At 41.0% G+C, this 14,807-nt stretch overlaps 1 protein-coding gene across 7 annotated transcripts in view; it reads right to left on the bottom strand.

Moving 5' to 3' along the window:
- The window catches only part of LOC115581683 (metal transporter CNNM4), a 45,931-nt gene that overhangs the window by 24,016 nt on the left and 7,108 nt on the right, over nucleotides 1-14,807 (bottom strand). For all 7 annotated transcript variants that reach the window (XR_003984056.1, XM_030416970.1, XM_030416971.1 and 4 more), the window contains exons 2-4: nucleotides 3,226-3,369; nucleotides 2,860-2,994; nucleotides 50-219 (exon numbers count right to left, since the gene is read on the bottom strand). Coding sequence is in view for 6 of the 7 variants with exons in the window: in XM_030416970.1 (XP_030272830.1) it covers nucleotides 50-219; nucleotides 2,860-2,994; nucleotides 3,226-3,369 (449 nt within the window). In the remaining variant the exon portion in view is untranslated. The remainder of the gene's footprint in view (nucleotides 1-49; nucleotides 220-2,859; nucleotides 2,995-3,225; nucleotides 3,370-14,807) is intronic.

Below are 14,807 nucleotides of genomic sequence, written 5' to 3'. Positions count from 1 at the left end.
AACAGACCCAAGTCACACTTCACCCCCTCTTCCCTGGATCACCATTTACCTGCAGGATGAGAACGAAGTAGTCGACGGGCTTGCCCCTCTGATAGACGTAGTGATGAGGCGAGCGCTTCTCGTTTTCGCTGAACTTGATCTCCTGGATCACATCGGGGTGGCGCAGGATTCGTAGCAGCACCTTGTCCGAGATCTGAGATGGGCTGAACAAGCTCACCTCTGCAGGGGGAATGGAGGAGAAGTAAAGACAGATTTGTGATTAGGATATTGATTTACTTTGACCATGACACATTTCTGGACATCTGTGTAGTTCGAGACGTGTGCATGTAAGAATCTAAATAAATTCTAGAGATGCACTGACAGAAATGAGCAGCCGTTAACTCCCTAGTGTGAACCAATCTGTTGACATCACCGATCCAAGTGCTTATTAACTTAGACACTCATGCTTTTGTACTCTTTGGGTGTGCCAAGTACAATGTAGTAAACAGTAAATATTAAGGGCTACTTCTTTGTCGCCTGAGGAGAAAATCCCCCGACTCCCTTTAAAAAATGCTCAATTTTGAGACTTGTTTCACGAGGAGAAACTTTATAAACTCTATGAAACGCTGTTTAGAACACATTCTTAACTATTTGGGCCTACTAGTTAATTCAGCAAATGTAATACATGGTGATCCTGTACTTAACACAGGAGAGTAACACGTTTAAAGCCAGAAACTTTTCTTTGACAGACTGAAATAATCAAAAGGCTTGCAAGGACCGAGTATCAAGTGATCAAACAGAATTGAAAACTACATGAAGCATCAAGTTTTAAGTGACATTAATGGACATTACATGAATTAGTATCAGTTACAGCTTCCAAATGCAATCACATGAAGATCATCTCTCCATCAGGCTTATGGAAACACATTGAACTATATAATGGTTTGCTCTGGTGCAAGGGAAGGATTGTTCTTTTACAGGATGGTAGCATTTGAGCATTTATGTTGATTACAGATTTGTCAATTACTCAATTGGAGGACTGACATTTAGACATTTATTGGATAACAACAGGTGACAGTTGCACTCAAGTAACCAACGTCACATTCTGCTACCAACGAGTTGCTTTTTATCAGGTCCCAATGCCAAACATATGCGGGTTGTGGCTTCTCAAATGCAAGGATTTTCTTGTGTGCATTGTTCCAACACCGCATTGTGAATATCTTAAACAAAATTGAGGATTATTATTATTCAAACCCATTTGTTTCTTGTTGCATCTGTTTCTACCTTTTAATGCATTACGTAAAGCACTTTGAATTGCCTTTATGTAAGAAATGTCCTTCAGTTCCAGCTCATCTAACGCATTCTGCTGTTTTTCTCTGTTTTACGTCATCATACACCACCAAGACGTCGCCTTTGGCTCTGAGGAATTGTGATTTGGTTTTCATAGATATAAAATAACAGGCAGAATAATCAATTATTAATTGAAGCCCCAAAAACATTAGAATCTTTAACAATATAACATCAATACCAGTGGCCATCTTCACAAGCCTTCTGGCTAACACTAGCACATTCACAGTGATTTTGGTTAATATGCATTGTCCTGGTGAATAACTGGTGAAAAGCATTCGGTTTCCCTGTCATATTTCAACTGTCGTTGACAGTCTGTTGCAATCACAGCTCCACCAAGTGCCTTCGACCCCACCCAAAGTGGGAACAAAGAAACAGTCCGCCCTGCAAACAGAGTCAATGATATACACAGTGAGAGGTGAGGCATATATGACCAACGTTGGCATTCATCTTCTAAAAGGCAAACAAACTCCTTCCACTCTGGTTTACATATTAAGTTAACAAGTTCATCTGGTTTCCCTGCTGGGGCGCGGATGAAATGTTCCATGACTTTTCAATGATTTTCAAGTCAGAACACTTTCACAGGCTGTTAATTTTATATCTTCCTGGTTTGTTAATTTTCTTTTATTCGCAGCTCCCAGTAAACCACAGACTGGCTGTTGCAAAACACAGAAGCTCTTAAAGTTATGTAATAAAGCATTTCATTCGATTGTTATAATGCACTCTTAAAATCCCTGATAATCCCTGACTTTCCCTGTGTGGAATACATCTCTCAAGTCGTACTCCAGATATTCAATTTCAGATAACGATAGCAATGGAGATCAGACACAGTCTTAAAAGAGCTGGTTAATGATCGCTGATGTGACCGAGAAAAAAAAAAGGAGGAGAAGAAAACAGTGAAACAGTAACTTCCTCAACAAAAACAGAACCTCTTATGAAATTAATAATCTAAATTCTGTGCACTGAATCGAGAAAGAAAACCGACATCCCGAGAGGGCAACAAACACCAAACGGAGCCAGCACACACTGACGTTATGCCTGCAGAGGAGCAGACTCTGGCATGCCCCTGCACCACAGTGTCTGTGAGATTAGGAAGTGCTACGTCATGCTAGCAGCAGCTACTGCTAACTGCTTCTGGCAGATCCCATCAACTAACGCTGGCTAACCAGACACATTGCAACATGTTCTCAAGTGATTTGTAGCAGCAAGTGAGGCATCGCATCCAGCTGGCCAAAGTCCAGAGTCTTCTTCTGGTGGTAAGCACAGGAAGGCACACCGCTTGGATCATAAATAGATCCTCCAAGTAAATAAACACATTAAACCTCCTCCAAGCATGTGCTGACCTGCAGCGCTTGTCAGATGGCAAGATGACAGAATTAGTCAGGATAATCACACTGTGGCTACATATTAAAGACATATGTTCACATGTACACTTATATTATAAATGATCTACACGCTGTGTCTTACTAACATTGTGATAAGTGACTGTTCACATCTCTGTTGTGTGCATGCTTGCATCAGTTCTTTCCCCACCTGTAGCCAAGAAGCGATGGGCGGCTAGCAGCAGCTGAGGAGAGACCTTCACTTTTGATTCGCTCTCGTGTTTGAAGGCAGAGAAGTCTCTCTTATTCTTATTGGGTGCCACCTTTTTCCTGTTGCGGTTATCAGCTGAGAAGAGACACACAGCAGTTATGGATTTAAAAAATGTAAAAGTCAAAGGACGAATGGGCAAAAATCATCTTAGCTGTTCAATTCAATTCGATTCAAGTCTAAATACCCGAAACAGGTCTGCTTACATTTATGTCACAGATAGAAAAATAAAGTAGTGAACTAACTAAGTTAGATCTGACTGCACTGACAGTAAAAGAGTGGTAAATCAAAGAGTGTAGCTGAACTCACTGTAAAGGTCTGATTCATCCAGAATCTCAGATTTTATTATCTCCTCGATCACGTCTTCGAGAGTGACCAACCCCAACACCTCGTAGAAAGGATCTCCCTCGCCCTCGTTGTTCACCTTCTGGACAATGGCCAGGTGGGATTTTCCTGAATGGTAGAAAGAAAATTAACATTAGCAGAATTTATAGATGATCATCACATTCATTTATCAAGGCCCTCTAATCAACTACACAGGAAGTAGAGCTGCAAGACGAGGGCCAAAATGTTTTCCGTGATTATTTTCTAGATGTTGTGAGCAAGACAATTTGTATCAACACCCAGAGAAGCAAAACAGCAGTTAACTAAGGAATTCGTATCATATCAGACACATTTAAATCTGACTTCTACACATATCGATGCCACACACAAGACGGTGATGTGACGTACATTTCTGCTGAGTGCAGTTGGCACTGTGTGACAGATGGTCGAAGTAATGCACCATGAAAGTGAGCAACGCATTATTAAACAGCAGAACAGGACAAGCAAGTCATTAAACAATGCAGCACCCTTAAGACCCTTTCTAAAATTGAAATCGTGTGGCTTGGAGTCAGTGTGCAGGCGCTGATGCTGCTTTTTTAACTGCCTTGCACCTGCGTTTCAAACCCATTTAACAGAACCAGAGTGGATTTTCGATATTGCTTTTGAATCAACATGCTGAAATACATAACTGGATTAACTGAAAATAGATATTTCATTATGGTTACTTTATATATAAAAATGTATATCATGTCCTCAATACTGCTCATACTGTGAGCAGACTGTATCCTTATGCTCACCTCTACAGCAGCATTCACAGCTTCATATAAAGTCTGATCCAAAGTTTTATGAGATAAGGAATGCATTTGGCTGTAATTATTAGATCTTTTGGACACACACAGAAGCACCAGGTGATATACATCCAATGTAAACTAGGTCTGTGTGAATAATCGTAAATAAATAAATTATCGGGACCTCTTTTCTAAACGACGGCGATTAATTTCTCCCATTTCCCTTTACATTCATGTCACGCTTCACTCACGTGTTGACGAGCTACTAATTCATCATTCACGCACACAACTCAATTATCTCTCTCATTTCTCCTCCTCATTCACAGCACTCCGCTGCAGCAGTCAATGTTACAACAGTAACGTGACATGGCGTTGGCAGAGGCACACGCAGGACAAGCAGGGAGGAGGATCAGGAAAAGATCAGCCAGTATACTCGGAGGAATCGGAGCCAGATGGTTACACACGAAAGAAAAAAATAACACTGAAGAATGTCACGGTGGCGAGGGCGAGAATGATATTACCTCAGTGAGATTTCTGATCAATAATGGTCAGTAAATGTGGATGTAATGAGTAAGCAGGTGAAGGCAGTATGAAAACAAAGAGGACACTCTGGTGAGTTCCTAGCAATAACGTCACTTATACAGCCTTTAAAACCAGGGAAAGACAGCACTTCTGTCATATCACGATATTTATACCGTATACGTTGCCATGCCCACTTTGGTATCTTCGCCAGCAATGCAAGGTAACTCTAAGAATCTCAATAACCACAGAGAATCGTGCAGCCCAATGTCCCAATGTAAATAACAACAAATAACAAAAGTTGGATCTCCAAATGTTACCATTTGGTCTCAAGTCTCATACGATCAATCCTGTAAACTAAAACAGAAACGGGGTTATAGATGCTTATTGTTTCTGTTATAACCATAGAAAACTCTACGATACTCCGAAAATGTAAAATGGTGATGTCAACAGTGATGTCTTGCTCAGCTTGAGCTGTCAGCCTTGTCTCGGCTTCATCCTACATCCCCATTCAAAATAAAATAGCTTGATGAGCAGAAAGAATATAACTACATCGTCATCATATCACAGCTCTTGGTTTGTCCATTCCAACATGCAAAGCTGGCTGAGCCCCTCGATCATGACGAACAGTCCTATCATGATTCATGTTTCATAGCAGCTCTGCTTCAACATTAACCCACCCGCCAACTCCCTCTGCTTGCACCACAAATAACCTAACAATGTGTACATGTCGTTACAGCAGGGGTTGGGCCTGGACTTTGGCCAGGAGCGTTACTGTACAACACAAAGCCCCACATGTACACCAAGACACACACACACACACACACACACACACACACACACACACACACACACACACACCCTGCCGAACTCTTCACATGACAAACTGTTCAAAGTGCAGACGATCTTCCGGAGACAACCCTGGTGATGCTCTGAATTATTAATGACACTGCCAAAGTGAAGCACTCAGAGGATATCTTGGGTGATGGTCCTGGGTGGATAATTTCCCTCAGCCAGTCAAACATATGGAGGTACACATGCAAGCAACTGGTTTAAACTACCTTCTGTCTCACACGCCAATGCGTGCAGAAACACATCATTAAGTGATTGGGTTTTATTCGGGCGGCTGAGGGCGAGTGAGGCGATTTGATCCCTAAATATAGGATTTTATTCTCATTCTCCCCAAAACCTCCAAGTTATAATGTCACTATAAAGGTCTAAGGGAGGCGGAGAAGAGGTCGAGACAGCGAGAAATCAAAAAGCCAAACGACTGTCTCCTGTTTTTAAAAAGAGTGCCGCAGATCAATGGGATTTACAAAGAGCTCATATGACCAGCAATTAAAAGAAGACCAAAGACTGGAAGTGTTTTTGTCTGTGTGTGTGTCCTTGATGTCTGCCTGCATGTCCTGGCAAAGTGGGCGCTGCTGGCACGACGACATCAACACACTCACACATCAACACACTCACACACATTCCCAGCTTTGACCTTGCTTGGTTTTACTACGTGAATAGAGCAGCGGGACTTTGAGGAATCCATTTCCAGCAAGGCCAGCTTTGTTGCGGGGGGGTCTGTGATGCCACGACATGAGATGCCGGAGTGGGCGGGTGATGTACTGTATATTTAGTCTGGACGCTGGACAGTCATCATTGGCTGAGTTACAAGGTACAGACGGTAAAAACAGTTTGTATGACAACATGAAGACTGATGGGATGATTTCAGGTTCATGTATCCCAGAAGACAAGTTCCCAGAAAAAACTAAATGTTTTCAAGCCGCTGATTTTGTCTCACAAAATGGTGTTACATTTTCAAGAAAATAAGAAAACCAGATTTGAGGAAGAGAAGCTGTGAGCAGCAACATTTGTTACCAAATGAATGACTTTAAAGGGCTTGAAATCTGTAAATAAACCTACAAATAACTTGCATACATTAGCTTTTTGAGGATCTAGTCTAAAAACTTGCTTTAAAAAGGTGAGTTTCTCAATAAAACACCCTATATAGTAGTTTAGCGTGAGACTATATTACAGCTTCTTAATAGAGAAAAAAAATGTAATTGCTGCATATTGTTAAACATGGGGTTTAGTTTTCTTGCTCAATCCCTTGACATATGTTTGAGTCAGCCATCCCTTTATACATTTCACAATTGCTGCACTGACGCAGTTTTAGGATATACTTAAGAATTTAAGACTTAAGAAATACATACTCAAAACCTGAGTCTGTCCTAGAGATCTGTTTCGGATTTGGATTTGGTCTGTGTTACCAGATCAAATGCAGATCCTCCCTTGCTGTACACTTCTGTGTATGTGTCGTCAACTTAAGCATGCTAGTGTTGCAAAACTGCTTTCCTGTATGACTGCATTGCGCTATGCCTGTGAAAATCAGATAGTGGGAATGGCCAAAGGTGATTTGGTCGCAAAATGTGATTAAAATTGTTGATTTTTATGAGCACTGATGTGTGTCGATGCTCGGACAGTGGATCCTGCAGTGGTATGAGTAACTGAACAATCCCAATAACATTTACAATCCTCTCTTTCTGACCTTCCTGACATACCAGACTGTCCCTTTTTTGATAACTGTGTCTATATAGGGTGTCATGTCCTCCCCAAAAAATCCTGTTTCATCAGGAATTACGACACATTAAGGAGGGATGACATGTCATTCACGTCATGGGACGTTTGAAGCCGAGCTCACATAACTGGATACCAGCCCCTAACCCTAACCCTAACCCTGATTTTCTACTCTCCCGCAGTTTTTGATAATCGCCACAAAAAGCCCCCCAGATCATACAAATCGGCGCTCGCAAATTTTAGATTCAGATTGAAGATGTCTGTTTACAAGACAGAAAGCCTCTGAACACAACAGCAATCTGATGACTCTGAAAGTCATGTAATGTGGCCGGGGCATAAGGTGTGATTTGGTCAGGATGGAGAGCATTAGTCAACAGTGTCCCACGGTAAGAAAGCCTCAGAGTACATTCATTAGCTGATCGTTGTTCATTCCACACGATATCACTGTAGCAACGAAAATAGAGACATCATGTAATGGAAAAGGCACTCTGTGTGTCTGTGTGTGTGTGTGTGTGTGTGTGTGTGTGTCTGTGACCTCTCCCTGTGGTGCTGAGTCAATATTTCAGAGGAAGTAGGACCCCGGGGGACATACTTACCCCCAGTTACTGGAGAGTCACTTGAGCATCTATTGACTCCTTCAGAACACACACACACAACACACACACACACACACACACACACACACACACACACTGTACAAGGGAGTTCAGCCAAGCACAGACTGCTTCATGCGTTCAGTGTCTGACCTGTGTCAGCTGAGTCTACAATTAAAAAAACCCACAAAGTCTCTGAGCTCCTGTGTGTCTGCAGCTGCTGATTTTCTGGCGAGATGTGTGTTTGTCAGTGCAGCACGCTCACCTCAGGCTGGCACAGAAATACAAACAGCTGTCGCGTATCAAATGAGAATATGACATGACAGGAGAGTGTTTTTTTTTAAGAAAAAAAAAAAGAAAAAATCCATCCCTCCAACGCTCATCCTCTCTACAGGCTGTAAACTGAGGTGACAGTGATTGCTATCGTTGCCCCTTAACTTTGTAAAATGTTGAGATTGGTCAGCTCGGAGGTCACCAAAGACTCACTTTTTCATATTGAATTTACTAATCCTTTAATAACTCCTTTCAGTGTGTGTTTTCCAGCTCAAATTGGCTTGGAACTTAACTTGAGGTGACGTCGTTGAAGTCGACTTAAAGACAGAAGTTGCCATGGACGCCAATTTAGTGTTTTACAATGTGCCTTTCATTCAGCTTCCACACACATATCCACAAAACAAACGCAAGGAGCTGACTTAACCATTCGGGGTAACTGGAGTGTAGTGCATGGCCGAGGACACACAGCTATCTGGACAGAAGGAGCCAGGGATCGAACCGTCATAGATGTGATTGCTGTACGATGTTCAATCTGCTGTATAAATGTATTTCCTTTCTTACCTAAAATGTCTTATACAGATATTTTTCTAAGCACATACTTTCCTCTCCATTTAAAAAAATGGAGGTATCCCAGGCCAATAGGTTGAGTTAAAGTGTATATCATCGATGCGTCACAAACCTTTTCTGAGCATGCGCAATTAAATTTTCCCCTTTAGTGGAAGTGACTCAAATACATTCACAGTAGTAGCCAATTATTAATTTACTTACAGTAATTTGATATATATTTCCTGACCTAAGATGCAGTTTACGTGTATACGGAAGGCCAGAAAGAGAAAGAAAAGGCTTTGTTCTAAGATATACCCTCGTACGTGTGTGCAGGACCTAAATCTATCAAATCCACCTGTCAATATATCTGCGACTGCCACTAAGGATTATTTTCATTATTAGTTAATCTCACTAATAACATATTGATCATTTTTTTCTATAAATTGTCAGATAACTGTGAAAAATGTCTGTAGACGTCATAGAACTGACCAACAGTCCAAACCCAAAGATACTCAGTTCACCAGCGTGTATGACAAATATGTCACAAATCACAACTGAGGGGCTCAGACTAGGAAATGTTTGTTTGATTCTAAATCCATCCATCTCCTTCATTGTCATGATCATTATAACTGGCAGCTTCTATTACCTTTTTCATTGTCTGTTACTAGGTTGTTCGTGACTGTCGCAGGTATACTGTGCTTTAAAAAAAAAGATTTTCTCAAAATTGAAGACACAGCAGATTACGTGAGAGCAGAGGGAGAAGAACAATTCATCAAAACAGGAACTGAGAAACAAATTGACCTATGTCACAAACGCTAAACTGTGCTGAGCGACAGGCTGCAGCTTCTTGTTTTTTTTTTTTTTAACTGAACATTACACAACATTAGCAAGAACATGAACATCTTTCCACACATAAGCCTCAACATGTGAGGGTTTAGTTTTCTGAGTGATAAGAAGTTTTAGCAGCCTTCATTGTGTGAAGATTTTATTTATTTAATTAATTTTTTTTTGCTGTTCTCAGTTTTACTTGGTCATTAATTGAACTGAATCCGGTCATCACTGAACATCTTTTGCGCACACAGATATTCCCAGCAGGGCGGGTGACCTTCCAGTCCGTTTTCTCTGCCCTCTGGCTCTTCCATCACCAGCCTGCGAACTGGCCTGTTTGTTGACATGAAACACCGGCTACAAAAGGACAAGGGGGAGAGTGGTGTGTCTGTATGGGAAAGGAATGCCACACACATACCGCCCACGCACAAAACATGACCGGCCGGCCGCATATCAGCCGCACTGACCACTGCTACCGACTGCAAAACATGCATGCTGTGAGGGCATGAAACAAAAATGCATGGCTGCAAATACACATGCAGATACAAAAACACACACTTCTGTAAATACAGTACACACTCTCTCACACACACACAAAGGCTTGTTGTGCTGGACAGGCCAAGCTCTTCTAACCTGTTTTTCCAGCTTACACTGGCGCCCTGTGCAGACAGATCTTCTCTGATCTTAAGGGACAGTAGGGCCGTAAAGTAACAACAGAAATGGATAGATTTTTGGGTTTGAAGATTAGTTATAATGCTGATTGTTTTAGAAACAAATCCACTTAAATGCATCTCATCATGAGACGCAAACCACTTTTGGCTAGAGCAGGGACGGTGCCATGTTGAAGTGGAATTCCAGTGTTTTACACCTAGGAATTGTGTTTACAGGTTTTGGTGTGTAAATAATCACAGCTGTTGCGTCATCTAGATTGCTGAAATCAGCTAAATTTTCAGCCGTGGTTTTAGAACTAAATTCTTGCCGACAGTTCCTATAGGTAAACTCTGAACTCCTCTCTCCAACTCCGACTCCCGTTTCCAACGCCATCTTCCTGCAACAACTCACCTTTCATCAGCTTCCAGAGCAAGACTTCTCTTTAAAAATATTTTTGCTTAAATAACACCTTAAATGACAAATCATTTATTAAGATAATTGCCAATTCATTTTCTTTCAATCGATTATTTCATTAGTTGATTTGATTGTTTAGTCACATTTAATGGCGACCGTATCATCATTAGATTACGTGATCAGCTCATTCACGCATTATCACGAGTGCTGGATTGGTACTGGGCATGTGCAACTCTCAACAGAGATGAGAAGCAAGCAGGATGGCTCACTCCCTAGCTACACCATCAGCTCCGGAAAAAAACAGAGTTGCTAGATTCACTAGCCCGACATGGCACTTTACTTCAATCAGGTCCAAAACTTTAAACAATACTAACTATAACGATCATATGCCCATTCACTCTCAAACTAAAACACCTCCAGCCCGATCTGTTCATCCAAAATAGTTTTAAGAATGAGAGGAATCCTACTACTAAGTACATAATAGGTTCAGTGTTATGTAATGTGATGTGTAGCAAAATCTCAGCTCAAACAAACAGTCATGAAGCGGTGTGTGTCGTGTTTGGGAGATCCAGTCATTTCTGCTGAGCTGCTCTATCTTCATGCTGACTGATATCATTATGGCGCACAGTCTGGAAGTGGCAAAGTGACACACACAAAGTTGAAGTGGAGAGGACTGCAACTGCACCGTCAGCACTTCAAGTTGCAACAGTGACACAGGAAGAGAGAGCGAGAGCGAAGCAGCAGGCGGCGGATAAGAACGTAGAGAGAATCAGAGAGACAATTGGCTGCTACTGATTACCAGCTGCTGTTCGTACTGAGCGTTGATGAAGCATTGTGTCCAGCTTCACCCACATCTGGTGTCTGCGCCAGTTCCACAAAGCACTGATACATCCAAGGCTGCACGTAATGATCATTGTGGTGTAATATAGACATGATTATCTTCTTAAAGTTGCAAAAAAAATTTAAGCCGGCATGCTCAGGAAGTCCTTAAAGCGCTCAGAGAAAAAACTAAAATCTGTGGTGAGAACTCCATCTGGTGAATAAGATTCATTAACACTGTATTATTTATTATAAAAAAAATTACATATTATTACATATTCATTGTTTTAAAATTGTCTTTAACATTTTAGGAGTATTAAATCTGAACCATGTAAAAGTTACAAAGAGTATGCCATGATAAAAACACACTTCTTGTAGAACGAAACATATTCTTTGTTGCCTAAAAATAGTAACAGCGTGAGAGTATACAGTATTTTCTTGGCTGGCACTGAATAATTTCAAGAGATTAAAAAAAAAATCTGTCTGTTTAGCTGACACAGAAAGATTCAGCAAAATTTTAAGAGAAGTGTTTCTAGTTTAGTCATACGCAAGTGTGAGAAAATAAAACCTAATCAGTCATCCAGTTTTTATCTCCTGCAAATAAAATCAGAGCACTACAGACAGAAAAGTCAGCTGATGAGAGTGTGTCAACGCTGTAACACCTGAGGGGTTGTCTCTAAAAATAGAAAGTCAAATATTCATTTGCTCTCATAACTTCCTGCAGAGAAAAAAAGATGGCAGAGGATGCTTTCGAGAGCTGGCTGGCAGATGAGGTGGCAGGTAAGTATTTTATAAAAAAAAAAAAAGCAGCAGCTAGTTCTGCTAACCCAAACACAACAATCAAGTTCATTTTAGTTCATGATCAACACCTCTTTAGCCAATTTAGATTGATAGACTTCATTTCCTTTTCGAGGATACACGACTTTACTGATGCCAATTTGACCTAAAGCTAATGTTGAAAAGACAAACAGAGGCACAACAAAAACAAGATACCACACCCACCTCTACACTTCTCCATCTGTTTGATGTTTGCCAGCTGGAGAGGCTACCTTTGGCGTTCGCCTGCCAGAGAAGCTTACATCAATGTAAGCCTTAAATTTCCCAGATCATGTTTTAATAATCTTTAATAATATGTATCCTCTCTTCCAACAATACAATTAATGCCTCCGACTCATCTGAGCTAAGTGAGCCAGCCGTCTTCAAGGACACAGGCAGTCTCCTGTACCTATTCCTGTTCAAAAAGCCAGTGTATACTTGAAATGTAGGCTCTACGTAGGTAAGAGCCAGCCACTGTATGAGATTTTCACAGCAAGACACCCATTTCAGAAAATATAATGTTACAAAAATTAGGAATATCAGTTATAATGACCCATAAAGAAATGAAAATGGAGGGTTTTCTTGGTTGAACAAACACTTAATCATAATCATTAAGTCCTGATGGACATGAAACTTGAGTTTTATATTTCACTTTTCATACCACGGTGCACCTTGAAACCAGTGTACCCCTGCAACCCTCAACATGACTTAGACATGATCTTTCCTGTCTTTGAAACTTTAACCTCTGTAATGAGGCCCATACCCATTTTGTTAAAAGTCATAAACACAATAACATTAACACAGCCCCATACAGAACCAATGAGCAAACATGGGGAGTGAATAATAGTTCAGAAGAGCTCTGAACTCCTGAACTTTTAACAATTAATAAAACAAAGCAAGGTGGACTGTCAGTATTTTATCGCATTTGATCAGAGCTAATGAAATTGCTCTGTTCTAGATAGTCAAAACAAAAAGGGAAGAACGAGGACAGATGGCTGCAGAGAAACAGGATATCTGGAGGCAAAGATGGAAGAGAAAAGGAGAGAAAGAGAGACACACCCATTACACAAAAGGAGGAGTGGACATTCAGGTCTGCCCTGTGACAACCTCCTTATCAGAGTGAGATTGGGTAATCTAATACTCAACGTTGCGAAACTATGTTCTCTGATACTTAAAAAAAAGGAGGCAGCCACAATAAATATTGGTGGTCTTAAAGTTCTTAGGGGTCAGATTCAGCGTTAAAACAGAGATTAGGTTTAGGTTAGAGTTCAGGCAAGGGCCTGAGTAAGGAATGCAGTAAACAAATGTGTTCAGATGTATGTACAGGTAGAGTGTCACAAGAATGAGTGCAGAGGTGTGCTTTAATGTGTGTGTTGTACTTGATACATAGTGAGGACTGCAAGTTTTTAACCACAGAGAGGGAACACAGAGTGCAGTGAGAACATTTTGGCCGGTCCTCACAAGGTTTGAAGGTTAGGTCACTTACATTACATTAAGGGTATTTAGCAGACACTTTTGTCCAAAGCCACTTACAGTAATTCATACATACATTCATATACTGATTGGCGGTGGCTGCCATGCAAGGCGAGCATCAGGAGCACTTTGGGGCCCTGAGCCACAGCCGCCGAACACTTGGTTCTGTTCATTCAACCCTGTATAATCCCATATCTTCCTATATCTCTGTTGAAGGGCTGACAATTGACAAGGCCGTGGCAAAGTGGGGATGAGTTCAATCAACCCTATATGGGTTAGGTTCAGGTTGAGGTTTGGATTGGGGTTAGGCAATATGTAAGAATTTAATTGAAAACATTTTTTAAAAATGATCAACAGTCTTTAAAGACATCAACAGTTATTAAAGACATTATGTGCAAAGGTATCTACTTAAGTTAGCATGCTAATCAGCTAGCCCTGGCCTGTCCAGGTCCAAAGTTCCTGCGATAGCAGTGTAAACACCGACACTCCCCTGGTCCCTGAGGGATATACAGCACCATATATTGCACCTTTAAGGTAAAGATATGGGGCGAGGTATCCGTTACGTGCGTGAGGGTCCTCACGGGTAAAGAAGTACAAGTACAAGTGTGTGTGTGTGTGTGTGTGTGTGTGTGTGTGTGTGTGTGTGTGTTAACTGTAGTCAAAGCTGCTCTTCTATCAGCTTTATAGTGCAACATTTCACTGCATATGAGTTCTGACACAACAGTGGGTACTCACTAAACTCCTCTGTCTTTCTAATTAGCGAAGCGCCGTGTACAAAATATTTAAGGTAGCAGCATGACATTTTTAGCCACCACTAACAGTCAAGGTCACCTGTTAAAATGACAAAAGTTGCTAGCAGTGGGTCGGTTCAATCTGTGAAAAAGTTGATGACTGGCCAAATTACACTTGGCTGAAGTACAGCTAGGGTGCTTACTGCAAGTGTCTGTGTTCAGCCAAAGAGTGTTTGCAAAAGGAGGACGCTCCACGCTGTAACACCAGTGTTCACTTGCGAGTGGACTGAGTGATATTGTGGCTATCACAACACTAATAATATGAATAGGATTAATAAGAAAAACAATATTAGAGATCTGGGCCATGATAAAACTTGGTTGGGTCATCTGTAATAGATCTGCATTAGTTATTAAGAAAACAGCAAAAATATTTTATGTCCCTTAAATAACATTTTTTTTTCCCCCAGCAATTTCATCATCTCAGTCGGACTTTCACATTCAACTTTCATTTTCAATTAATCTCTCAATTATCTTTTCAGTTCATTTATCAA

The sequence above is a fragment of the Sparus aurata genome, chromosome 5 (assembly GCF_900880675.1).
Source record: "Sparus aurata chromosome 5, fSpaAur1.1, whole genome shotgun sequence".
Taxonomy (NCBI): Eukaryota; Metazoa; Chordata; class Actinopteri; order Spariformes; family Sparidae; genus Sparus; species Sparus aurata.
This window is presented reverse-complemented; position numbering and strand designations above follow the sequence as displayed.